Raw genomic sequence first — 24,939 nt, 5'->3', positions numbered from 1 at the left:
AAATGAGACTAATGAGGCACACCAGCCCAGGAACAAGGACTAGAAGGCAGGAGGGGACAGGAAAGCTGGTAATAGGGAACCCCACATCGTGAAGGGAGAGTAGTGACATGCCATGGTGTTGTTAACCAATGTCATAAAACAATATATGTACTAACTGTTTGATGGGAAGCTAGTTTGTTCTGTAAACCTTTATCTAAAGTAAAAAAAAAAAAAAAAAAAATTATCACTTAAAACGCAAGCAACCAGTTCTCTCGGAGTCGGGAAGGCAGTTCTGACCTGGAAGCAGTTGGAGCCCACACAGCGAAGCTGGGGAGGCAGCGCTAAGCCATGACTGACCTTGTAGTTCACTCTGCCCTTGGCTAGCCGGGGGATGAGCTTGGCTGCATTGTAGATGTCGTTGACCAGGCTCTCGATCAGTGCCAGGAAGCCCTGGTCCGAGCCCACCTCTAGGGATGGGTTGAAAGTCAGCCCATCTTCATCCAGTTCCATGCGGATCTCAAACAGGGGCGCGACGCTGCCCTGAAACAGCCACATCAGGGTCACAGCCTCCACCTTGACTGAATGACTCTCAGTGTCCCACTGTCTACTCCAGGCCCCATCCAAGGTAGATGATGGCCTACACTCCTGGCCAGGACCACCGAGGCGACCCAGGTTCCCGGGGGCCTCTCCACCTGAGGGGACTCCTGGGATGCAGACCTTTCAGCTTTAAAACCGAGACCGCCCTGGGCAAATGGGGATAAGTTGGTCACCCTAGGCAGACTTTGACAAGTTGTTTGCCACAAGACAGCCTTTTCTTCCATCAGGAAACCCCAAACGCTAGATCCCAACATAGACATCTGTACCTGATATTTAAAACTTACATCCACAGCCATGTTGTCCATTAGGTAATTTAGAGATTTGCGAATAAATTGGTCAAATTCATCTAAGACCATATTGTCAATATAGTTGACATAATCTTTCCAGGACAGGCTTGTTGTATCGGCTTTGAACAGTTCTGCATTTTCCTGCAAAGAGAACCACACAGTTGGCCACCGTTTTGCTCGTGCATTCATTCCTTCTTCGATCAGTGATTTCAGTGACACTCTGGACACTCTTGCTTTGCTCACCCAGGATGACTTGACCACGAGGTCAGCCAACACCAGACCAGCTCCGCAATGGGGCCCTCTGGTTGAACTGGGTCTGGTGAACCTTCATTTAAATCTACACCAATGATTTGCACCACGGCCTGGAAGTCCCCCAAACCGCCATGGAGATATTTTGAGCTCAAGGGAAAATCTTCTATTTTTCAGGCCAGTGCTGAGCTCTGCCCTTCACATTAACCCCAGAAATAAGTTGAAATGCAAGCTGGGTGAGATGGCTGCCAGGTGGGGAAGGTGTGAAAACCCCCAAGATGTCAGGAACCCAGGCAGAGCTGCCAGGAACACCAGGCTACATTGTGCCTCCTCCCTTCAAAGGTGCAAACGATGATCATCTCAGAGGCCAGCAGGGACACAGACCCATGGACCATGGAGACAATCGAGCAAACCAGAATTCACCGATGACTAGGCAGCAAAGCAGGCGGGTTATCATACAATGCTGACTGGAATGTGTTGGCCCCAATGCACCAGGCACACACTCAGATGTTCCTCACCCTTTGCTGTCGATGTTTCTTGCCCACTCCTGGATGGAAAACCCATGAAGGACACCAGACAAACACACACAGTCCTTGTCCCCCAGGAGCTTATTCCAGGAAAACAAGGTTTATGGGCCTTGTGGTGAAGACGGCACCCTCCTGCACCAACTCTGTGCAGATTGGGGGCTCTGCTTCCTCAGGATAGTGGAGGGCAGGGCAGGGCGAGCGGGGCTGGGCTTCCAAGAGTACAGGGAAGATGGGCTGCTCTTTCAAGATCAGACTCTCCTGGATTAAAGATCTCAGACTTCTGTGACCATTAAAGATGTGTAATCTGTCATTTTTATGAAACATCTAGCTCTGCCTTTGTTCTGTCCCCTTTACTAAGAGCACCTGCGCTCTCGGATGGCCCCAGCTTCTCCTTACCGCTACCATGGCTTGGATCTTCAGACCCGCATCCTTGACTGCTGTGTAGCGTTTGTTGAGATTGATCATTCTTCCATCCAAGTCTAAGAGGGCGTCTTTCTTGTTGTCCTTTCTTTCAAACATCGGGTTGGTTGACCAGTCCTGAAAAGGAAACCCCGGCATGAGAAAAGGCGTTTTGGAGAAAATGCTTTTTGGCCTTTCCCCTTCACTGGCAAGCTGTCCGGTGTGAATGTCTCCATGCTAGGCTGATTTGGGAGAGAAGGCCAGTTCCTTCCTGGCCATGATTCCCAGTACTGTGTGATTGTCCACTGTTTTGTCATCTGATGTGATTTCCCTTTGTGTTGTAAAACCTACCTCTATGATGTTAATGAGACAGGATTAGAGGCAGTTATGTTAATGAGGCAGGACTCAATCTACAAGATTAGGTTGTCAATCTCTTTTGAGATATAAAAGACAGAAGTGAGCAGAGAGACAAGGGGACCTCCTACCACCAAGAATGAAGACCCAGGAAGGGAGTGCATCCTTTGGGTCCAGGGTCCCTGTGCTGAGAAGCTCCTAGACCAGGGGAAGTTTGATGACAAGGACCTTCCCCCAGAGCTGATAGAGAGACAAAGCCTTCCCCTGGAGCTGGCACCCTGAATTTGGACTTCCAGCCTCCTAGACTGTGAGAGAATAAATTTCTCTTTGTTAAAGCCATCCACTTGTGGTATTCATCCACTTGTGGTATTTCTGTTACATGAGCACTTGATAACTAAGACAGAGGGGTTTAAAGATTTCGTTTTGGCTTTATCGCCACAAATGTTGTTGCAAATTAGGGCATTGATGACGGACTGTGAGAGAAGCTAGTGAAGGATTTTTCCCAGTTTTTTGAGTTGGATTTGAGCTTAAAATGCTATTGCTTCTGTATTGACAATGAGCTTATTCCAGGCGGGGCTGAGTCTTAGCAGATATCTTTTCTACCCCTTGTTCTTAGCACCAGCCTGGTAGACTCTCCACAGGCTTGTTGAATTCAGCAGAATAGAACCAAACTGGATTCTACAAAGTGACCTGGCTCTTCCCACACGAGGACCATTTTGACATTAGTTATACGATTGCATTGAACAGCAGGGGCCCACTACAATTTTGCTTCATGGCAGCACTGTCCATGAGCATCTGCACACGGCCTCGTTTCTCCCAAGACCTTCTCCTGCGATGCCATTCAAGGCCTGCTCTGTACTTTGCAATGGCTCACCTTCATAGCCTGGGAAATTGCATCTATATTTTGTTTTGCCTTTTGCATCCTGGTCTGCAAGTCATGTAGAATTTCTCGCATCTCTTGAATATATCCAAACACGCCTAAAATATAAGCATAAAGGAATGTTACAAAATGAACAATTTAGCCAGAGGAAAACTTCTCTTGGGTTGGCTTAACACTCATTATTGTGAGACAGCACTTCAAAAATATTTCTACTGTTTTAGAACAAAAAGCAGAAGGAATTCATTGAGAGTTCTCTGAAGTGAAATGTTGAGGAATAATGCATATTGTGTCTCTTTGGAAACAGAACTTCACTATCCCCAAATATGTGGAACATTAATTCCACCCGGGGACCCCAGGCTCCTGATTTTAAGGACCCCCTCACATCCTCGTGCCCCCCAGCCCCTTCAATCATGAGTGGAACGCTGGAGAGACTTGAACTTCTTTCCAATGCTGTCAGTGGGACTTGGAGCAAGGAGTTGGAAAACAGATGTGTCCTTATGCAAAAGTGAGAGAAAAGAAGCATGGCCACTTAGCACAGAAAAGTCCAGAACAGACCCCAGTTTCAGGTAACAGACTGTAACATTCAATCTCATCTTCTAGTTGAGATATTGGATGCAGGACATGGCAGAAGAGGACTGAAAAGGTGGCAAAAGGCAAGCCTGAAGGTCTCAGAGGAGGTGGAGGTGGGTCCAGGGGGTGAGTGGGGCAGGAGTGGGGTCTCCTGCTCCATCTGTCCCGACGGTTGAGGTGAAGGGAGGAAGGAGAGCCATAGGGACACTTTTTTCTGCTTCTCTAACATCCACCCTAAGCCAGCTAGGAAGTGCTTTGCTTTGATCACCAGCTGTGCCTATGTGAGAAACCGCAGCAAAGCACGTATGGAGCTCCGGCAAGTCAGGTTTGGAAACTTTGGAAGCCCTCAGCAGTTCCCAAGGAGCCTTGCCTAATTTCATTTATTATAAGCAATGCCAATAGGCTCTTTCTGGACTGGGCAAGCAAGTAGAACTATCTTTTAGCTTTAAATAATCTTTTTTGGGAGAAAGAGGGACTCATTACTTGGGGGGCAGCACTAAGTTTCTGTTAAGGGTGATGGAAAAATTTGGAAACAGATAATGGTGATGGTTGCACGACACGATGAATGTAATTGAATCGTACACATAAAAAATGCTGAAATGGGAACTATTTTGTTATATATATATATGTATACTTAAAAAATTTTTAAAAGTCAGTTTCTGTTGAGTTACTGTTGAATGGACTCCGACTCATAGTGACCCTAAGTGTGTCAGAGTAGAACTATACTCCATAGAGTTTTTTTAAAAATTTATTTTGTTGTTGTTGCTGAGAATATACTTCTTTTTTTAAAAAAATTAATTTTATTTATTTTTGTTGTTGAAAATATACACAGCAGAACATACACCAATTCAAGAATTTCTACACGTACAATTCAGTGACATTGGTTACATTCTTCAAGCTGTGCGACTGTTCTCACCCTCCCTTTCTGAGTTGTTCCTCCCCCATTAATGTAAACTCACTGCCCCCGTAAGTTTCCTATTTGACCTTTCAAGTTGCTGTTGTCAGTTTGATCCTATATAGACAGTTCTTTAAAAGAGCACAATGTTCAAGGCAGATATTCTTTACTAATTAAGGCAAACTACTAGGACAGTGGTTAAGAGCTTGGCTGCTTACCAAACAGTTTGGCAGTTCGAATCCACTAGCCACTCCTTGGAAACCCTGCAGGGCAGTTCTACTCTGTCCTACAGGGATGCTCTGAGTCAGAACAGATTCCAGGACCACAGTTTAAAAAAAAAATTTTTTATTTGCTTGGTTTAAAGAAGACTTCAGGGGATATTTTTGGTTTAAGGTTTAAAGATTATCTCAGGGCAATAGTTTTGGGGGTTCATCCAGCCTCAGTGGCTCCAGAAAGTCTGGATTCCATGAGAATTTGAAATTCTGTTCTACTTCCCCCTTTTGATCAGGATTCTTTTCGTAGCATTTTCAATGGCTGGCTTTTCAGTAGATCGCCAGGGCTTTCTTCTCAGGAGCCTCTGGGTGGACTTGAACCATCAGTCTTTTGATTAGTAACCAAGCTCTTAATCATTGGCACCACCCAGGTAAAAATAACCTTTGGGCAGGTAAAGCAGACCCATTAAGCTAGCAGGTAGAAATGGCCACTCTAGGTGGATTTTAGGACAGACACTGGACAGGTCGGAACCTTCGGCCCCCGAGTTTAACCCAAGGTGGACCATGCCCTTGATACCTTCGCCATTCCAAAACAATGTCGTTTCAGCAGCCAGTAACTTGACATCAATTGTTTCCAGTTCTGACTTGATGAGTGGATATTCTACTTCCATCACTGTGGTCTTTATCTGCAAAACAAAGGCTCAGATTTTAAATTGCTCTATGGTAAGGATTTCTGTTACTCAATACCCATCAAGACAATGCCAATGAGTGTTACGTGACTGGGAATGATATACACCTAAATCTCGGGAGATCCCAACTTTTAAAATGATTTCTGAATTTAGGAGTGGTGATAGTTGAACAACTTGATGAACCTATTTATGTCACTGAAGGGTACATGTGAAGATTAGTGCAGTGGCAAATGCTTGTTACCTATATATCTACAACAATAAAAAATCATCATCATTCCTGGCCTAATCTGCTGTGGTTTGGGGTGGGAGTGAGGTCGTATGGTGCAAATAGCAGCCCTTCCCAGGATCTATGGGCGGGGTCTATGAGAAAAGGGGCGCATCTGTGCCCTGAGCCCATGTTCTCCAGGCCACTTCTGATTGGCTTCCAGAGGCCTCAGGCCAGGAGGGAAATGCTCTGAACATCCCTGGTGCTGGAAATGACCATCCCCCAAGTCTAATCAACTTGGGAACTCTGATTTATCATCAGCCTCTTGAGTGAGATTGCTTGTGTTAGGTCCCCAGAGCTGATCGGTGCCAGGAGTCAAGACCAAAAGAGGGTTCTGGAAACATAAGGCGGAGGGCGGGCCAGCTGCCATCCCAGACCCCTCTCTGGCGTATCTCGAGGGCAACGCCCTCAACATGTAGGTTCCTCACTAGATACCTCTGGGGATTTGTCATCCTTATCTGGATTCCAGTAAATACCTTTCCTCTCCTTTTTTTTAAAAAAAAAAAAAAAATTTATTTTATTTTTTGTTTTTGTTGAGAATACACACAGCAGAACATACACAAATTCAACAGTTTCTACAAGCACAATTCAGTGACATTGATTATATTCTTCAAATTGTGCGATCATTCTCATGCTCCTTTTCTGAGTTCTTCTTCCCCCATTAACATAAACTCGACGCCCCTAAATTTCTCATAGAATCTTTCGAATTGCTGTTGTCAGTTTGATCCCATATAGACAGTTCTTAAAAAAGTACAAAGCTCAAGGCAGACATTCTTTACTAGTTAAAATAAACTATTGTTTGGTTTTCAGAAGACTTTGGGGGCTATTTTTGGTTTAAGGTTTAAAGATTATCTCAGGGCACTATCCTCCACTTTTAACGAGACTAACGAAAGTAATGTGGAATGAGTTTAATATTACCCAAAGCAAAACGTATTCAGGAGAGTAAAGCACCTAAAAAGAATCACGTCATGTAAACCAATGTCCAATGGAAATGGGGTTTCCATCGTCAGCTGTTTCGAGTTATCACTGTCTTTGCTGCTGCTGTTTGCATGAGTAACTTGTGCCTATTTGAATATTAAAATATACCCTTTTTTTCTGTTCCACTTGGCAATCTTACCCTTGTGTTTGTTCAACACAAAAATCGAAACTTGGCAAGTACAAAACAAAAGAAAACAAAAGCTACCCCAGCTTACCTCATTATACCAACCAACGATGAGCTCCAAGTTGCCCACGAACTTCCGGAAGGTTTCATTCTGTGAGAATAGGCTCTCCGCACTGCCTGGCATCTCCTTTTGCTGCTGGAAGTTCAGATACTTGACCTCTCTCAGAACTGCCACCAACTAAATGGCCAATGAAGATCAGAGATGATGTCAGAAGGTAAGCCCAATGGCATAGCATTTAGCAATGGAAAGGAAGGCCTGACCCAGGGCCCATTGTACAGCCTGGGAGATTTCAAAGTTGGTAGGAGGAGGTGTTTGGGGAGGGAAGTTTGCTGGCAGGATCAGGACATAGTTGCCCCATTTCCTGGTCCTGAGCCTGAAAGGGCTGACAACCACAGGTGGGTGGATGCCATCATCACATCTTCCTTATCTCCACTCTCTTCCCCCAAACAGGCTGTTTGGAGAAAGGCTTCAGAGCTTCCCCTAGGTGCCCCCTAGCATCTGTCCTTCCCTCTCCTCCCATCTGGTCCTGATCCTCTAGAGCCTCCTTCCTCTGTCTAAGCCTAAACTAGCACCGAAACACACACTCCACAGCCCTCTAGTGAGAATTCCCTCTGTCTTGCCTGACTTTACCTGAGGGACCATTTGTTCAGATCCTGCAAAGACTTTATGTATTTATTTTTAAATTTCAGATTGATGGTTCCATTGGGATACCATGAAAGGCTACCAGGCTTTACCATAATATACTCATTGAAGTTACATTTTTTCACCTTAATGGAAGGACATGCTTAACAAAACAAAGTTTCAGGCTAAACATGGCATAAACATTAACCTCCAATAGTAGCATGTGCTGGTGGAATACGGGAATCAGCCTCGGGGCATTGGTATGAAAACCAGAGTGAAGACCCCAGCTCCCAGGTGCAGCAATTTTACGCAGGTTTGACCTTCGGAAGCAATGGCAAGATGGCACCCACCGCCTTGCTGAAGTTGACTTGAATGAGTTTCGTGGTGGAGTCCCGCTGGATTAGGGGTTGTCCCAGGTTGAAGTGGCAGTCCTGGTCCACTCGCGCTACCCACTCCCGGTAGGTCTTCTCGCGGCAGTTTTTCAGCAGCAGCAGCATCTCATCATACTTCTGGTAGATCAGCTTGGCCTCAATGCTGGACATGACCCTGGAATCAGAGGCAGATGAAGCCATGGGCTTCAGGTCTTCCCTAAACCTTTCGTTCAGAGCCTCCTTAGCCCCTCCAGCCACTGATGCTTGATCTCGGGTGCCAACGTGGACAGCCAACTCCCTGTTTCTTTGAGGCTAACCATTAGGGGTGGGGACAGCCAAATATGTCCCAAGTCACACCCATTGAGAAGGCTTTTGGAAGAGGAGAGAGAGGACTTGAATGGATATCTTCTGGGATTTGGCTTTGGGAGGTAACGGTTTGGCCAACATGAACAGTGGGGTTGCCTAGGAGTTGGGTAGGCCCATGGAAGGGCGGTGCCTGCCCCAGAGCCCTTGGCTGGCCGCCGTGACTCACGGGTGCTCAATGTGCTTCAGGTCCCTCATGGGTGCCTCCAGCCTCTCCTGTAGCTCCAGGCTCCACTTGAGCTGCCCAGCGACCGGGGGCATGTTCTTGTGGATTGGGGGGATATTCCCCTCCTGGGAAGCTGCCATCTGGGCATCGTACAAGATCTTGATGTTGTCCAGCTCCGCATCAAACAGCTCCAGCATGACTGAGTACCTGGGCACCACCTCGGTGAGAATCAGAGGCCGCTCCAGCAGCCCCCCACACATGTGCAGGAGCTGGGGGAGGAGAGGGAGGAGTGTCTGAGCCAGTGTCCCCCCACCTTCCCACCCCTGCCCACCTCGGCTGTTGAGGAAATGTACATGCCAAGCTTTAGGAGTGAGAAAACATGTGCCCCCCGGTAGTGGGCTCAACTGTGTCTCCTCAAAAGATATGTTGGTGTCGTAGCCCCCGTACCTGTGAATGGGACCTTATTTGGAAATGGGCTCTTTGAAGATGCAGTCAGTTAACCTGAGGTCATACTGGAGGAGGGTGGTCCCTGATCGCTTTATGACTGGTGTCCTTACAAGAAGAGGCAACAGACACAGACACACAGGAAGAACATCACGTGAAGACAGACAGACAGACCCAGAGGGAAGACGGCCATGTGAAGACAGGGGCAGAGACTGGAGTGATGCTGCCACAAGCCAAGGAGCTCCTGGGTGGTGCTAAGGGTTAAAGTGCCCGGCTACTAACCCAAAGTTCAGAGGCTCAATCTATCTAGAGGCACCTCAGAGGGAAGCACTTGCTATCTACTGCTGAAAAATCAGCTGTTGAAAACCCTACGGAGCACAGTTCTGCTCTGACACACATGCGGTTGCCACGAGTTGGAATCAACTAGACAGCAACTGGTGGGTCACAAGCCGAAGAACACCTGGGCTACAGGGAGCTGGAAGAGACCAGGATCTTCCCTAGAGCCTTTGGGGAGAGCATGGCTCTACCGACACCGTGAATTTGGACTCCTAGACTCCAGAGCTGTGGGAGAATCAATTTCTGTTGTTTTAAGCCACCCAGTTTAGGGTACTTTGTTACAGCAGCGACAGGAGACTCGTTTGAACACATCTCTGTGCAACAACTAAGCTCATGCCCCTGCAATCTTTGGGTTTGTGTATTCTGAGTTCCATATTACTTGATTTGTAAACCAGCAGTACAGACTAGCAAAGACTCACAGGGCCACGATGTCAAAGAATGTATTCCAGGCCCCGGAGAAATCAGGATTTGGGCAAGGAAAGGTTGGACCATTAAAAAAATACAAAAAGCAGTACTACTGCATTTACATCACCAGGGTTTCCTCTGATAACCAGATGGAGAAATGTTTTATTCTCAAGAATTATTCCTTTTAGGAAGAGCACCATCACCCCTCAGGCCATGCTCAGGCAACAAAAATGACCATCAGGAAATTGGTTTTGCTCTGAAAAACGCTCGGGAGGAGAAAGGGAATGTTATGGATTGAATTGTATAAAGAACCTCTTTAAAGGGTTGAAAAGCAAAGATGTCTCCCTGAAGACTAAGGTGCATCTGACCCAAAGCATGGTGTTTTCAGTCACCTCATATGCAGGTGAAACTGAACGAAAAACAAGGAAGACCAAAGAAGAATTGGTGTCTTTGAATTGTGGTGTTGGTGAAGAGCATTGAATATACCATGGACTGCCAAAAGAATGAACAAATCTGCCTTGGAAGAGGTATGACCAGAATGCTCCTTAGAAGCAAGGATGGCGAGACTACATCTCACATACTTTGGACATGTTATCAGCCAGAATGCTCCTTGGAAGAGAGGATGGCGGAGCTTCATCTTACAGATTTTGGACATGTCATCAGGAGGGACCAGTTCCTGGAGAAGGACATCATGCTTGGTAAAGTAGAGGGTCAGTGAAAAAGAAGAAGACCCTCAATGAGATGGATTGACACAGTAGCTGCAACAAGGGGCTCAAACATAACAACGATTGTGAGGATGGCGCAGGACGGGGCAGTGTTTTGTTCTGATGTACATAGGGTTGCTATGAGTCAGAACCGACTCAATGGCACCTAACAACAACAAAAAATTTGTGTTGAAGTCCTAACTTCTGGTACCTGTGAACAGGACCTTGTCTGAAGATGTTATCAGTTAGGAAAACATGAGGTCATACTGGAGGAGGGTGGGTCCTAATCCAATATGAGTGGTTGCTGTTGTTGTTGGGTACCATGGAGTCAATTCTCACTCATAGCGACCCTACAGGACAGAGTAGAACTGCCTCCCACCCCATAGAGTGCCCTAGCTGTAAGGTTTACAGGAGCAGATCGCCAGGTCTTTTCTCCTGTGGAATTGCTGGTGGGTTCAAACCAGTCAAGCACTTAACCAAATATGAATGGTGTCCTTATAAAACAGAAGAGACACAGGGAGGGAAGACGTCTCTGCAAGCCAAGGAAGGCCTGGAGCTAGCCGAGCTGGTGGAGAGGCATGGAACAGATTCCCCCTCAGAGCCTCAGAAGGAATCAGCATGGCTGACACCCTGATCTCACACTCCTAGAACTGTGAGACAGTAGATTTCTGTTGTTTTAAGTCACCTGGTCTATGGATTTTGTTATGACAGACTTGGGAGACTGATTCAGGGAAGGAGAGAGGAGCACCAGAGAGATGGTGGAAGATCTGGCACTCTGCTGGGTTCCCAAATCACTGAACTCACCGCATGCTGGGTGTGTGTGGGCGTGGGGAGGCCTTTCAGCCTTAGGTTGGTGGGGGTGGAGCCAGGTGTGTGTGTGGCCGGGGTAGGGCTGGGGGTGGAGGTGATGTGCACAGAGGCCGCTGAGAGCAGGAAACATGGACGGGGAACATGAACCCTGAGGATTTAGGCTCTGGCCTTCTTGTGGGCTGTGACATTGGGGGTCCCAGCACGTGGCCAAGCAGCAAGGGTGCTCAGAACACTGAGCTGTCTCATTTCCATGTGTGGAGGCTGACCTGCAGCTGCGTTAGCAGGAGTGCCTTGGACCTGAATTTGCTCAGGAGGGTGTCCTGACACGGTTTTGGAAGCAGTGATCCCCGAGTCCCTTTGCCAGCAACGCATTGCCCTCCTGGGCTAAGTGTGATAAAAAATGCGAAATCATCTTAAAAAAAGGCTTCATACCAGAGAGTAAGGTCTTTCTTCTAGGTGTTTCACTGAGGCCATGAGGACAGGTTCCAAAAAGACCAGAGGGGCTGGGGTGGGGAGCGACCTGGGTGGGGGTGGGGGTGGGGCGGCACAGGCCCCTGGGGCTGCCTGAAGGGGTGAGGGAGGGGCCGTTAGGGAACCTGCCAAGAGAGGTCAGGTGGGGTGGACCCTTGACAGGAGCTGTGATGTTAGGTCAAGGGTCAAGGGTCGCAGCCAGCCTGAGGCTACCCTTGGACTGGAGGGCAAATACCCCAGCCTCCCTCCCCCTCCATCTACTGCCAGGGGTCCCCATTAGCTGAGTCACCTAGAGCCCAAGAGCGGGGGTGGGGGGCCACTGAAGTGGTCCACTCTGGTGGATGGCAGTCGGCAGTGGCTCTGGACGCCAACAGGGCGTCCATCAGGCCTACGGTGCATTTTCTTTGGAAAAACGAGGTCACAGCTCTTGGCTGGAGGGAGGTTCCTGGCTTCAGTGAGCCTAAGTCCCAGATTTGCCCCGGGTTTTGGCTTGAGAAATATGACCACTCCATGTAAAAACGGCCTTTTTGGGAAAGGGTAAAACCTGCCTCAAGGACAGGAAAAGGGGTTCTCCGGCCCCCAAAGCCACATGAGGCAGCTGTGGTTTCTTGAGGAGAAATGCCAGCTCTAATATGGCTGACCTGTCCATCTCTTTCCCCCACTGTCACCTCCCGGGAGCCAGGGGCACACGAGACCACTATTTCATTAAAAAAAAACGGACATGTGGCAGTTGGAGAAAGTGTTCTTATCGGTTTAGGACCCTCCTGCCTTTTTTTTTTTTTTTTTGGCTCTCCATTTCACTTCCCTTTTAATTTTTACATATTCTTTGGCCTATGACTTCTGGGAAGGAAGCCGATGTTTTCTGCCAGGAGGAGATCATGTGGAAACTTGTGCTAGAACTTTCCTGGCTGTGTGTGAATGACTGACAGTGAGAAATAGCACCAGACAGCTTGGGAATTCACAGGGAACGAGGGGATTGTCCTAACTAGACCCGAGGGCAGCTGAATGAGGAAGAACGTGCTCTGAAACTCCAAACAAACGTGAGCAGATGGAAACGGAGAAGGTTCACACAAGCGAGTTTCCACCGCTTTTCTCCTTTTTGTTTTTCTTTGTAATTTTAAATTTACTTTGTTACTAACCTAGTATAAGCAAGCTTAAAATTTAGGAACTGACTCTCCCTTTTAGAATACATGGAGACAGTGGGTGTCCGTGGCAGAATTCTTGCTATCCATGTCGGAGGCCCGGGTTTGATCCCTGGCCAATCACAGGGAGAAACTGGTGTTTCCAAATTAAAGGACCAACTCAAAAGCTCTGGTCAGATTGTTCTGCACTTGGATGGCCCTTGAAGCTTTGTGCTAACACCATTCTGGAGCTCCAAGAAGACAAAGGACTAACCAAGGGTGAAGCTGCCTCTGACCACATCCGGTAATAACTAAACTCCCACAGCTAGAGCCCAGCTGCTCCATAGGAAAGGTATAAAATCACCTGTTAGGTGCCAGGCACGGCTCTAGATGAACCCCAATCAAGCTCCTGCCCTCAGGGAGATTATATTCTAGCTGGGAAGACAGACAATGAAAGCATAAAGACATCAGGACACAATGGGATACCAGGAAGGGCCAAATGCCATGAAGAAACAGAGTAGCATCAGCATCAATGATTGGGAGGAGTATGGAAGATGATGGGGGGAGGATAGAGGATGATGGAGGTTGGTGGAGGATGATGGAGGATGGTGGAGGATGATGGAGGATGGTGGAGGAGGATGGAGGATGGTGGAGGACGGTGGAGGATGGTGGAGGAGGATGGAGGATGGTGGAGGACGGTGGAGGATGGTGGAGGACGGTGGAGGATGAGGGAGGAGGATGGAGGATGGTGGAGGAGGATGGAGGATGGTGGAGGATGGTGCAGGATGATGGAGGATGGTGGAGGATAGTGGAGAATGATGGAGGATGATGGAGGATGGTGGAGGATGGTGGAGGATGATGGAGGATGGTGGAAGATGGTGGAGGATGGTGCAGGATGGTGGAGGATGATGGAGGAGAATGGAGGATGGTGGAGGATGATGGAGGACGGTGGAGGACGGTGGAGGACGGTGGAGGACGGTGGAGGACGGTGGAGGACTGTGGAGGAGGATGGAGGATGGTGGAGGATGGTGGAGGATGGTAGAGGCTGATAGGGAATGATAAGAAATGGTGGAGGATGATGGAGGATAATGCTGGATGTAGCACAATAGAGGATAATGGAGGGAAGGTTCTCAGGTGAGGTGGCATTTGATCTGAGCCTTGAAAGAAATAAGGAGGGAGTGGTACAGCTATGGGGGAAGAGTATGAGGGTAAGGGAACAACAAGGAGGTAGAGTGTTAATTTGCGTTCATTGATATTTGCCTGGAGCTGCAACTGGAACAAAGACTTATTTGATCTCTACATTTGCACAGCTTCAGAAATCGCAGGCATTTGCATTTTAAAAGAGTATATCTAAAAGGCAAAGGAACATCCAGTATCTGCATTGGAGAGATCTTTGTGCTCAGGGTTGGGGGGCTTCCTGGGTCCCCAGCTCAGTCCTAGCTGTCCCGGTTCTGACATCTCCCAGAAAATGGCCAGCACCCTGGGCTGCCCAGGGCCAACCTGATTGTCTTCAGTGGTTCAGAACAGGGACTTTGGAAACACTCAAGCTCAGATCTGGCCTGGGGCCCTGGTTTCTCTACTTGCTGGCTGGCTGTGTGACTGTGAGTAGGTTTTTTGACCCATCTGAGCTATAAAAATGGGATGGATAATGTAGGTAAAAAGATTAGCAGAGAGCCTGGGTTGTTGTGAGAATTAAGTGAGATAAGGTAGCACTTAGCAAAATGCTTAGAAACGCAGATCCTGTTGCAAACTGGGCCACTCATGTTCTGTGTACAGGGAACAGCAGCTGTTTTGCTTCAGCCAGTTGCCACCACGAGGGAATGTGTGTCCAGTAGGGCTGGATCGGCTTCTCCAGGAGAAGGTGCAATCTGGACTTCTATGTGAAATGTCTCAATTTCTAAATGTTATGAAATTTCTCATTTTGAAAGATTCTAAACTCAAGTATTTTAAGAAGCACCACGCGAGCGTAGGCAAATCTATCGAGACAGACAGGAGCCCTCGTGGTGCAGTGGTTAAGTGCTTGGCTTCTAACCAAAAGGTCGGTGGTTCGAACCCACCAGCTGCTCCACAGGAGAAAAGGCCTGGCAATTTGCTCCATAGGGTTTCGGCCTAGGAAACCCTCTGGGGCAGTTCCACTCTGTCACATGGGGTCTCTATGATTCAGAATGGACTCATTGGCCCACAACGACATAGAGACAGGAAGCAGATTAGTGGTGGCCTAGAGCTGGGGGGCTGGCGGTGACTGCTCATGGGTACAGGGTTTCACTTTAGGGTGATGGAGAGGGGTGATGGTTGCACAGCTCTGAATTTGGGATTTCCAGCAATGCTTTGATTATTCTTTGTGTGTGTAGATCTTCGTACCTTTCTCTGATTAGCTTAAAATGAGCTTCCGCAAGTGGACTCACCGGAAACAGGCAAACTTGGGCATTTTTAAGGCTTTCAGTGTTGTTGATAGCACTCAGAGTCACAGTGCGGAGTCGCCCAAAAAGCTGGAAATAAGGGCGCTAAGATAGCCCGGGGGTTAAACTGTGCTGTCCTCACATAATCAGAAGGAACCGAGCGGTGCCAGGCTGCACAGAGGGCAGCTTGGGTCCCAGGACAGACAGCTGGACCATGCTTTCACATACCCGTTAGGAAGGAAGCCCTCCTTGTCGGTCAGAAGAAAAGCTGCCCACAGAGCACCCAGGGGCAGCATTTAGGAGAGGGCAGACCAAGAAAACCAAACCAGTTGTCAATTCTGACTCATGACGACCCCATGTGTGTCAGAGTAGAACTGCTCCATAGGGTTTTCCAGGCTGTGGCCTTTCCGAAGCAAATGGCCAGACCTTTCTTTTGAGGCTCCTCTGGGTGGGTCTGAGCCACCAACCTTTGGTTAGCAGTCAAGTGCTTAACCGTTTGTACCACCCAAGGCCTCTGTCACAAGAGGACCGCGCTGGGCAGACTCTGCTGTGTCCACCCAGCCCTGCCTGGTGAGAGGCCCCCCCCATACCCACCTTCGCACAGGACTCAATCGAGGGACAATCGTCAAATCCCTGGCAGAAGATGGTGGCTAGGCTCCTATCCAGATCTTGAATTTTGGTCTCAAAGTCAGCGTAATCCTCATCAAAACTCTAAAAGTAAGTCAAAATGTCAACGTTGTAACCAGGGTGCAAAGCAGGGCAATCATTAGCTCCGGAGTCCACCGAGAGGGGACTCGGGGCTTAAATCCAGGCCGGATGCGCTTGTCGTCATGGTGACAGCTGTGTGCAGAGTTTTCATGGCGTCTTTAAAATGTGTTGAGGTCATCGTCACAGGTTCCCTCCGTGTGTCTTTCCCCTCCTGGGGCATTTACTCAGTGAGGCGGCCGAGGTCTCCAACTTACCAGATCCCCGGGGTCCAGGGGGTCATATTTGCAGTCAGCAAACACCTTCACCAACTCAAAGACTTCATCGTAGATCTGGGTCACCAGGTTCCCCAGGATGTTGCCCCTCACTCCCCCGAGCTCAATTTTCTCCAGCTTCAGAAACTCGATAGCTGTTTTATAAAGATCCTGGTGGAGATAAAAATGACTCCCTTAGTCGATTCATTTTCTAACTGGCTGTGTTGAATTGAACCTGACCCTGTGGTCCTGGAAAACAGAGAAGGTTAAGAAGTACCCCCGCCCTTTAGGGTTCTGAAAAACAGCTTTGCTGCAAAGAACCCCCTTCTCCACAGGACTCAGCTAAGACTCACAGATGCGCCCATGTTTACCTATGGTAAGGCCAGACACGGACCCTCCAATTCCCGTGCTTTGTCTCATAAATGATGAGCTGGACGGCTTGTCCCCACTGATCAATCAGAAACAAAATGCTTGTTCACCAAACTTCGGTTAAGCGTCTCTTCCCCCAGGTCTCTGGACCCTGGCCCACCCTCAGTCAGAGTCCACATAAGCCCCCTCCTTCAGGTCCCTCCCAGGAATCCGCAGACCTCAGCCAAAAACCTTCTCTGATTTATTATCCGATCCCACCACTCCCTCGGCCCACTTCCCCACACCTGGTTCTTTCTAGCCTTGTTTATTGTCGTCTCTAGAAAAGAAAAGCCCTTTCTGCCCAACTCTCGGGACGCCTGCCCATCTTACAACCAGAGCATTGTCGCTAAAGGCACAGTCGCCTCTCCTTCCCTCGCAAGAGTCCTTTTGAATGAACTCTTTCCCTAGCTAAGTCCGATTTGCTTTTCACTTGACATAAGCAAGCTCAACGGTTCAGTTCGTATCTAGCTCTGACCTCTGCAAGGAGGAACCAAAGACTGTGAGTCATTCAGGAAGATGGCCCAGTGACGACATGCCACTCAGGGGCCTGTTATTAGCCTGAATGTTCTTTCAAGTTGCTCCTTGAACAAAGAGAGAGGATGGAAGGTGGCTCCATGAATCATTTCCATGTCATGAACATGGAGGAGAAGCGGATGCAGATCGGTTCTTGTCCCACCCCTCCAACGGCCAACATGTGCCTCTAAATAGGCCACACTTTACTTTCCCAGGAGCCCCTGCTTCCCAGCAACTGCCCCCCGACTCGGCATCCGTAATGCAGGAACCAGCTGCTACATGGCCAGAAGCTTGATGCGACCTTCCAGGGTCTCGGGCGGGAGTCTCCATGCGTCAGTAATAAGCAGCCTGTGATTTAGATCTCGGATCCTAACAGGGCCTCTCCCTCTGCCTCCCAGAGGGTTTGGATGAGAATCAGACAGGCCTTTTGGAAGTTCAACGGCAGTGGCTCCTGCAACATCCCCTTCCCTTACGCGGCGGTTAAGCGCTACGGCTGCTAGCCAAAAGGTTGGCGGTCTGAATCCACCAGCCGCTCTCAACCCTGTGGGGCAATTCTACTCTGTCTAATAGGGTCGCTATGAGTCGGAATTGACGCAATGGCAACAGGTCTGGTTTTGGTATGATATGAGTAATATGTGCACGAAGTGAGAAAAAAAATCAAGCCATACAGCAGGTTGCAAAACAAAAAACAAAACTTCTTGCTCTACCCCTCAGGCCCTCCCCGCAGAAGAAGCGGTCTTGGATTGTTCTAGAAACGTTGATTTGCTACATGCCACTGCATGTCTCCAAATGGAGCCCAAGCTGGGTCTTTCTTAAGTTTCCATGTGTAATGATTTCGTCCCACTCACTCTCTACCGTAGGCCTCTGGGATTCCTGAGAATGGTCATTTAACTCGTCATTAACCTCTTCATTGACAGAGGCATGAGACAAAGCGGGGAGCCGCTAGTGGGTCATTTCCGGTTTTGGCCAGCAGCTGCGGTCATGGAGGAGGTTGCCCCGTGACTTGGTTTCCCCTGACTCAGTTTCCCCATGACATAGATGTTTGGCAGAGTTGGTTTTTTTTTCCCCCTGTACTGGGAGATTATTTTAAAGGGGATAGGATGGACATCCACCACCCATCTGTCAGTGTTGCTGTGAGCCTGGAAGCTCTGCCACTGGTATTTCAAATACCTGCAGGGTCACCCATGGTGGACAGGTTTAGCGGAGCTTCCAGCTTAAGACAGACCAGGAAGAAAGGCCTGGAGATCTACTTCTGAAAATTAGAAAGTGAAAAAGCCTATGGATCACAACAGAATGTTGTTGTTAGGTGCCGTCGAGTTGATTCCGACTCATCGAGACCCTACGTACAATGGAACGACACACTGCCCGTTCTTGCGTCACCCTCACGATCGTTGCTATGTTTGAGCCTACAACGGAATGGTGTCCAACACAGTGCTGGAAGATGAGCCCCTAGGTTGGAAGGCTCTCAAAACACACAGTGGCCGCAACACAGCAGTTGGGCATGCCAACGATGGTAAGGATGCTGCAGGACCAGGCCAGGTTTTGTTCTGTTGTCCGTGGGGTCGCCGTGAGCAGGAGCCGACTCTCTGGCAACTAACAACGGGAAGGATGGACGAGGCACCTATTTTGTTCTAAAATCGGGCAGTCTGCGAAGTGGTCGGATTGACCAAACTTCATTTTTACCTCGATGGTCTGGACGCGATGGAAGAAGGCATTCATTCTGGAAAATGCAAGCGAAGAAGGGAATTCCCACAGCACGGGCTCCTTGTCGCCCTGGGGGAGAGGAGAGAGGCTGTTTTGCTGTGGCCATTCCCGCTCGCTTCCATGTTGGGGGTGATGGAAACCCCACCTCGCTCTGGCCTTGTTCCTGCTCTGCTGATCAAGAGGTACCTTAAAGAAGAGCTTCATGTTTGCACAGCAAAAATCGTACGCCCGGTAGAGCTCCTTCAGCATGTTCACTGACAGAGAGATGCCGGTCAGCACTTCCTCTATCTCACCCTGCAAACCTTTCAGCACTTCCTCCGGGCTCAGATACGCTCGCGTCTGGGCGAAAGGGAAGACATGGCCAAGTCCCGACCAGCCGTTTGGGCCGATGCCCACACACACTAGCTCCAGGCTGCTTAGCCGATTGAACAGCGAACACTGGGGACCCAGGATACGTGTCCCCACCCACCTGCCAACCACTGGGGTGTTTTCAGGATACTGTGCTTCGTCCCCGACCCTCACTCTGCGCTAAGCCAAAGATCAAAACCATTGGTCTCATGGCGACCCTGTGTGTTACAGGGTACAACTGTGCTCCACAGTGTTTCTTTGGCTGTGAGCTTTACAGAAGCAAATTGCCAGGCCTTTCTTCCATGACCCTGTACTAAGACTCCCCCAGAAATGGCTTTTTGCCATAGCTATTTAGGGCCCTCTAGGAAACCCTGGTGGCATCGTGGTTAAGTGCTTCGGCCGCTAACAAAACCGTCAGCAGTTCAAACCCACCAGGTGCTCCTTGGAAACTCTATGGGGCAGTTCTACTCTGTCCTATAGGGTCGCTATGAGTCGGAATCAACTCGATGGCAACGAGTTTTGGTTTTAGGGGCTGAAGGAGCCCGTAGGTGGTGGAAACAGTTAACACGCTTGGCTGCTAACAGAAAGGTTGGAGGTTCGAGTCCACCCAGAGGCACCTTGGAAGAAAGACCTGGTGATCTTCTTCCGAAAAATCAGTCATTGAAAGCCCTACAGAACACAGCTCTACTCTGACGTGCATGGGGTCGCCATGAGTTGGTGACAACTCAAGGGCAACTGGGTCTTTATAGGGGCTGAGAAATACAATCCTGCTACGCACTGAAGGTCCCTTCCCACGTGACCACCTGATTTTGACTTTATGCCAACGGTTGAAGGTTAACACTTCAACTGAAACTTTGGTGTCTAATACTTGCTTGTAAAAAGGAAGCAGGGGAGGGAATCTGTCCTGAGGGGGGTACAAGGTGGCTTGGTGTGGGAACAAAAACCCCGAGTCCTTGGCGTTCAGGGACTACAAGGCTCTGTCCCTGCCTACTTTTCTCCTCCCTCTCTTTTGGGGGTGTTGGGGCAGGCACTGCCCAGGTTGTAGGGAAGCCCTGGGTAGCCCCCAGAGGGTTCAACCTCGGTTCATGGCCTGGCTCCCCCCATGCCAACCTGTGGCCTGTGTTTAGACTGCTGGGGGGAGCAGGCAGATGGGAGGCCCACGGGGGAGCGGGGCTACCATCTCGATGATCTGGTTGCAGAACTCCTGCAGGATGACGATGATCCGGGAGGGCGTGTTGTAGTGCTCAGAGGTGGCCCAGATGAAGCAGATGGTGTACATCACCTTGGCAATGAAGGTCGGGAGCTGGGAGAGACAGGCCCGGTAAGCCGGGAGGGCTAGCTCACACCCTGTAGCAGGATATCAGTTCTCCCTCCCAGGGGCCCGTGCTCAGCCTCCAGGAGGGAATTCCCAGAGGGGAGTGAAGAGGCCACCCCCAGGCCCACGCACCGATCACGACGAGGGCCCCCCAGCCCCCTGCTCCCCCGACTCAAACAAAACCACTCTCCTCTCCCCACATACCACTGTGAAGTCGGCCTGCTCCATTTCCTCCAACAGGATTCGCAGAGGTTTCAAATAGAGAACGATGTCGTTGGCCTCCTTCAGCCCTGCACGGGACAAGCACTCATAAACAGGCGGACGGAAGTCCGTCCCCACTTCCCAGGATCCGGAATGACGACGGTGCTCTCTTTGTCTTTATGAGACCTGAGCCTCCAAGAGGAGCCCCCGGTGGTGCACGTGGTTAACACGCTCGCCTGCTCAGTGACAAGTTGGAGGTTCAAGTCCACCCAGAGGTGCCTCGGAAGAAAGGCCTGGCCATCTACTTCTGATAAATCAGCCATTAAAAACCCTGTGGAGCACAGTTCTGCTCTGACACACATGAATCGGGGTCAACTTCACGGATCCTTCCTGACCCTTCAAGAAACAGGGTCTTGCTCACAAGGAGGGGCTGAGGAAGCATTCATAGACCAGGAGGGGGCCCCACAGGGAGGTGACTAGCCTGCCCACCCCGCAAGGCGTTTCGTCGGGGGCCTCGGGCAGGGTCACCGGCTCACCTTCAGTCACGTTCATATAGACATTTTGCAGGGCTGGCCAGTAGCAACTTTTGGCCTTTTCTAGAATCTCAACTATTTTGTTCACTTTGGGTCTGTTGAGCTGAGAAGGAAAGAAGATCAGTCTTTCAATAAAAAGTCACAGACCCTGAGACGGGGCAGCTTGGCCCTGCCGCTGGAGGGGGGGCGCTGAGGACTGTACACAGCTGAGCCCAGTTCCCGGGGGCAGTGTGGTTCACTGGTAGAATCCTCGCCTTCCACGCAAGACACCTGGGTTCAATTCCCGGCCAGTGCACCTCATGCGCAGCCACCACCCGTCTGTCGGGGAGGCTTGCGTGTTGCTAGGATGCTGAACAGGTTTCAGCAGAGCTTCCAGGCTAAGACAGACTAGGAGGAAAAGCCTGGCCATCTGCTTCTGAAAATAAGCCGTTCAAAACCCTATGGATCACAATGGTCTGACCCACAGCGGGTCATGGGCATGGCGTGAGTCCAGGCACATTTTATTCCTTTGAGCGTGAGGTCACCATGAGTCCAAGCTGACCCTGGCAGCTAACAACACCATCCATCATCCTGGTCCCCCAGCCCAGCGCAGAGAGCTTGAGAGCTTGCCCAAAGCCACCAGCTGTGCCTGGCATGTGGCTGCCTGACCCGTGAGCAGCCTGCTGACACCCTCAGCTGGCACCTGGAGCAGGCGCATTACCTGCTCGTGGATGCACTTGAGGTTCATCAGCCGGGCGTCCCAGAACTCGAACTCGACCCGGGGCAGCGGGTGCAGCCCATCCAGCAGGGCCTGGGCCGAGTCCTTGCTCAGCACGTCCCTGATCTGGTGGGACCAGTCGATGATAATGGTCTCAATGGCATGCAACAGCGAGTCGTCCAGGGTGCGTGGCATCCTGCCAATTCCCAGGCTGGAGAAGACACTCTCATCACTCAGGTGAGTGGTGAGCTTGTGACCTCTAGGCGGGCATCCCTTCTGCCCCCACTGGCCAACAGCCAACTGACCACGATGAACCACCCACAGCAGGGAGCCTGGCCTCCTGCCTCGCTTCCTCCCAGCTTAGAGGGGCCCTGAGCGGGAGATGCCAGTGCCTCCGGAGAGAGGAAGAGCGTGCTCAAGATGGGTCCTGCTGGTGGTTCCTGTCGAGGCCACCCCAGGGCATTTGTTGGGGGCCTAGGGGAGGTTGCTTGCTTGGAGAACTGGCCCTATGATGGGCCCCTGGACCAGCCACCCTCAGAAAGAGTAAGTGGAGTGAGTCATCACACCAGTGACACCGCCAAGAGCCTCACACCAGGCTTCTTATGGGGCCTCTGGGATACCACAGCCTCTCTGTGGACCTGCAGCCTCCAAAGGTTCATCTGCCCACTGGAGAGCCTTCTACGCCCTCTCCTCCCCTCAGGACACACCCTGAACCCCGGAGTCTTCTTCCCTGGCTGAGCGGGAAGCGGGGGCTCCCGACCACTCTCCTCTCACACAGCTGTGCCTTGGCCTTAAACTCAGCTCCACCGTGGACACCACCTGGCCCTCCTACATCCCACCAGCCTCAAGATGCAGAACCACTCTGCTCGTTGGCAGTCAGGGAGCAAGTATGCCTCAGCGCAGAGTCCTACCTCTCCATGGACTCCATGGTGCCATCCAGGCTGCCCAGGTGCTCGGGGATGGGCAGCAGGGTCTTCCCTTTGATCTTGCCCCCCATCACGAACATCTCGTTCTTCAGCTTGTGGACTTGCTTCGTGATGTCCTCGGAGATCACCCGAGGCCACCCGCTCATGTTCTCTGCTTGGTTTAACAGGGAGTAGAGGACCTGGAAGGAAGCCTGCCTTGAGCCTGCCTGGCCTGCACCGCCCACCCGGTGATTCCCAGGTCCTGGTCCCGCAGGGGGCCCGAGGGCCTCGGTGCCCCAAGCCCTGAAACCTGAGCCCTTCTCCCTCAGGGGGCTTAGACTAGCAATGGACCCCAGCTCCTCAGGCAAAAACCACGAGGCTGCCCTCACAGTGCCAAACCTGGCTCTGTGGGGGAAACCAAGGTTCTTGAACAGCAGCACACGCTCCGTGCTGAACACTGATGTAGGAGCATCTGGGGGCTTCAGCACGGGGCCTCCCATGCTCTAAGTCAGACACGAGGGGGGCTGGACCAGGGCCCTGCCAAGTGGCCCCCTGCTTTCTTACTGAATTGGCTCAAGGCAGGGACACTTGTGCCCGCTTTAGAGATGGCTGGTTTGACTCCCCTAAGGGTGTCCCACCCTCTGCATCAGCCAAGAATGACCGCAGGGAGGAGATGTGACAGTGAAGAGACGCATAAAACAGCATGCTCCTTTTCCCTTTTTTTGCTCAAAGCCTCAGAATTGGGAGAACCTATCTCCATGCCAAACCCTGGTGGCGCAGTGGTTAAGTGCTACGGCTGCTAACCAAAAGGCTGGCAGTTTGAATCCACTAGGGGCTCCTTGGAAACTCGATGGGGCAGTTCTACTCTGTCCTGTAGGGTCACTGTGAGTCGGAGTTGGCTCGACGGCAACGGGTTTGTATTTTTGGTGTCTCCATGCCGACAGCAGGCAGGGGACTGCGTCCAGCTTGGTTGCTGTTAGTCGCTGCTGAGTCCATTCCGATTCGTGGTGACCCTGTGTGTACAGAGTAGAACCGTTCCCTAGGGTTTTCAAGGCTTTGACCTTTTGGAAGCAAATTGCCAGGCTTGATTCCAAGGGCCCTCTGGGCAGGTTCGAATCGCCAATCTTTGGGTTAGCTGCCCAGCCTTTGACTGTGCCACCCAGGGCCTCCTTCCAGCATGGCAGGGAGGTTCTAAGGGTATCACGAGAGAGTGAGGTGATGGACGACCCCAGTCTGGGGCAGGGTGTCTGGGACCATCATGTGGGAGCCTTGTTAAATGTGTTCTGACTCAATAGATCAGGCGTTTCCACCCTGCACCCAGGAGGTACCGGGTCTGTAAGGACCACACCGTGAGTGCCTGGGCTCCACCCCTTCAATGAGCACCCCAGAGACACAGAGATGGTGCTCCCCAAGTCCTGGACCCCAGCCTAGCTCGGTGTAGCCGGCACCCACCTCCTCCACAGTGGCAATCAGCTGGTCCACAGGCATGGGGCTGATGTCCCCGTAGAGCAGGTGGGACCTGTAGCTGTCCTTGGTGATGTTACCAGGTTTCTTCTTGATGAAGTAGACGCCTTTGGATTTGAGGGAGGCTGGGAAGCCCAGGCAGGGGATGATCATGCCGGCCGAGTTGAGTGTCATCACCAGAACCAAGACGTCGCCTTTTTCCAGGAACTCCGTCAACAGGGCCGCGTTCTCTTCAGCTGCCAGCATCTTGTTCCACCTGTCGGGCTTGAACTTGAGGATGACGGAGGCGACTTGCTCCAAGTACTCTGTTCGAGCATCCGAGACGATCGTCATCTTGACCTTGTAGTCGACAAGCACGCACGAATGCAGAACCGGTCCCTGGGCGCTTCCGTTTCCCACCGGTCGTCAGACTTGTGTGTGCTCTCAGCTCTAACCAAAGAAGAAAAAAGGGCACATCGTGAATACACTGTTCTGAGACTGGACTGGGGGATCTCTGGGTGGTGCAAACGGTGAACACACTCAGCTGCTCACCAAAAGGTTGGAGGGTGGAGTCCACCCAGAGGCACTTTGGAAGACAAGCCTGGCAATCTACTTCTAAAAAGTCAGCCGTTGAAA

The 24,939-nt window shown here is 50.5% G+C and overlaps 1 protein-coding gene across 1 annotated transcript in view; it reads right to left on the bottom strand.

Moving 5' to 3' along the window:
* Positions 1-24,657, bottom strand: part of DNAH17 (dynein axonemal heavy chain 17) — a 122,322-nt gene extending 97,665 nt beyond the window's left edge. The window contains exons 1-18 of the mRNA XM_004374107.2: positions 24,313-24,657; positions 22,867-23,060; positions 21,959-22,151; positions 21,262-21,361; positions 20,729-20,814; positions 20,387-20,512; positions 19,048-19,200; positions 18,841-18,930; positions 16,240-16,407; positions 15,872-15,988; positions 8,591-8,856; positions 8,038-8,233; positions 7,097-7,243; positions 5,527-5,635; positions 3,267-3,370; positions 2,036-2,176; positions 861-1,004; positions 337-519 (exon numbers count right to left, since the gene is read on the bottom strand). Coding sequence (XP_004374164.1) covers positions 337-519; positions 861-1,004; positions 2,036-2,176; positions 3,267-3,370; positions 5,527-5,635; positions 7,097-7,243; positions 8,038-8,233; positions 8,591-8,856; positions 15,872-15,988; positions 16,240-16,407; positions 18,841-18,930; positions 19,048-19,200; positions 20,387-20,512; positions 20,729-20,814; positions 21,262-21,361; positions 21,959-22,151; positions 22,867-23,060; positions 24,313-24,657 — 2,862 coding nt within the window. The remainder of the gene's footprint in view (positions 1-336; positions 520-860; positions 1,005-2,035; positions 2,177-3,266; positions 3,371-5,526; positions 5,636-7,096; positions 7,244-8,037; positions 8,234-8,590; positions 8,857-15,871; positions 15,989-16,239; positions 16,408-18,840; positions 18,931-19,047; positions 19,201-20,386; positions 20,513-20,728; positions 20,815-21,261; positions 21,362-21,958; positions 22,152-22,866; positions 23,061-24,312) is intronic.
* Between the last annotated feature and the right edge of the window lie 282 nt (positions 24,658-24,939).

The sequence above is a fragment of the Trichechus manatus genome, unplaced genomic scaffold (genome assembly GCF_000243295.1).
Source record: "Trichechus manatus latirostris isolate Lorelei unplaced genomic scaffold, TriManLat1.0 scaffold00028, whole genome shotgun sequence".
NCBI classification, from domain to species: domain Eukaryota; kingdom Metazoa; phylum Chordata; class Mammalia; order Sirenia; family Trichechidae; genus Trichechus; species Trichechus manatus.
The sequence above is the reverse complement of the archived record's forward strand: the minus strand, read 5'-3'. Positions and strand labels throughout refer to the sequence as shown.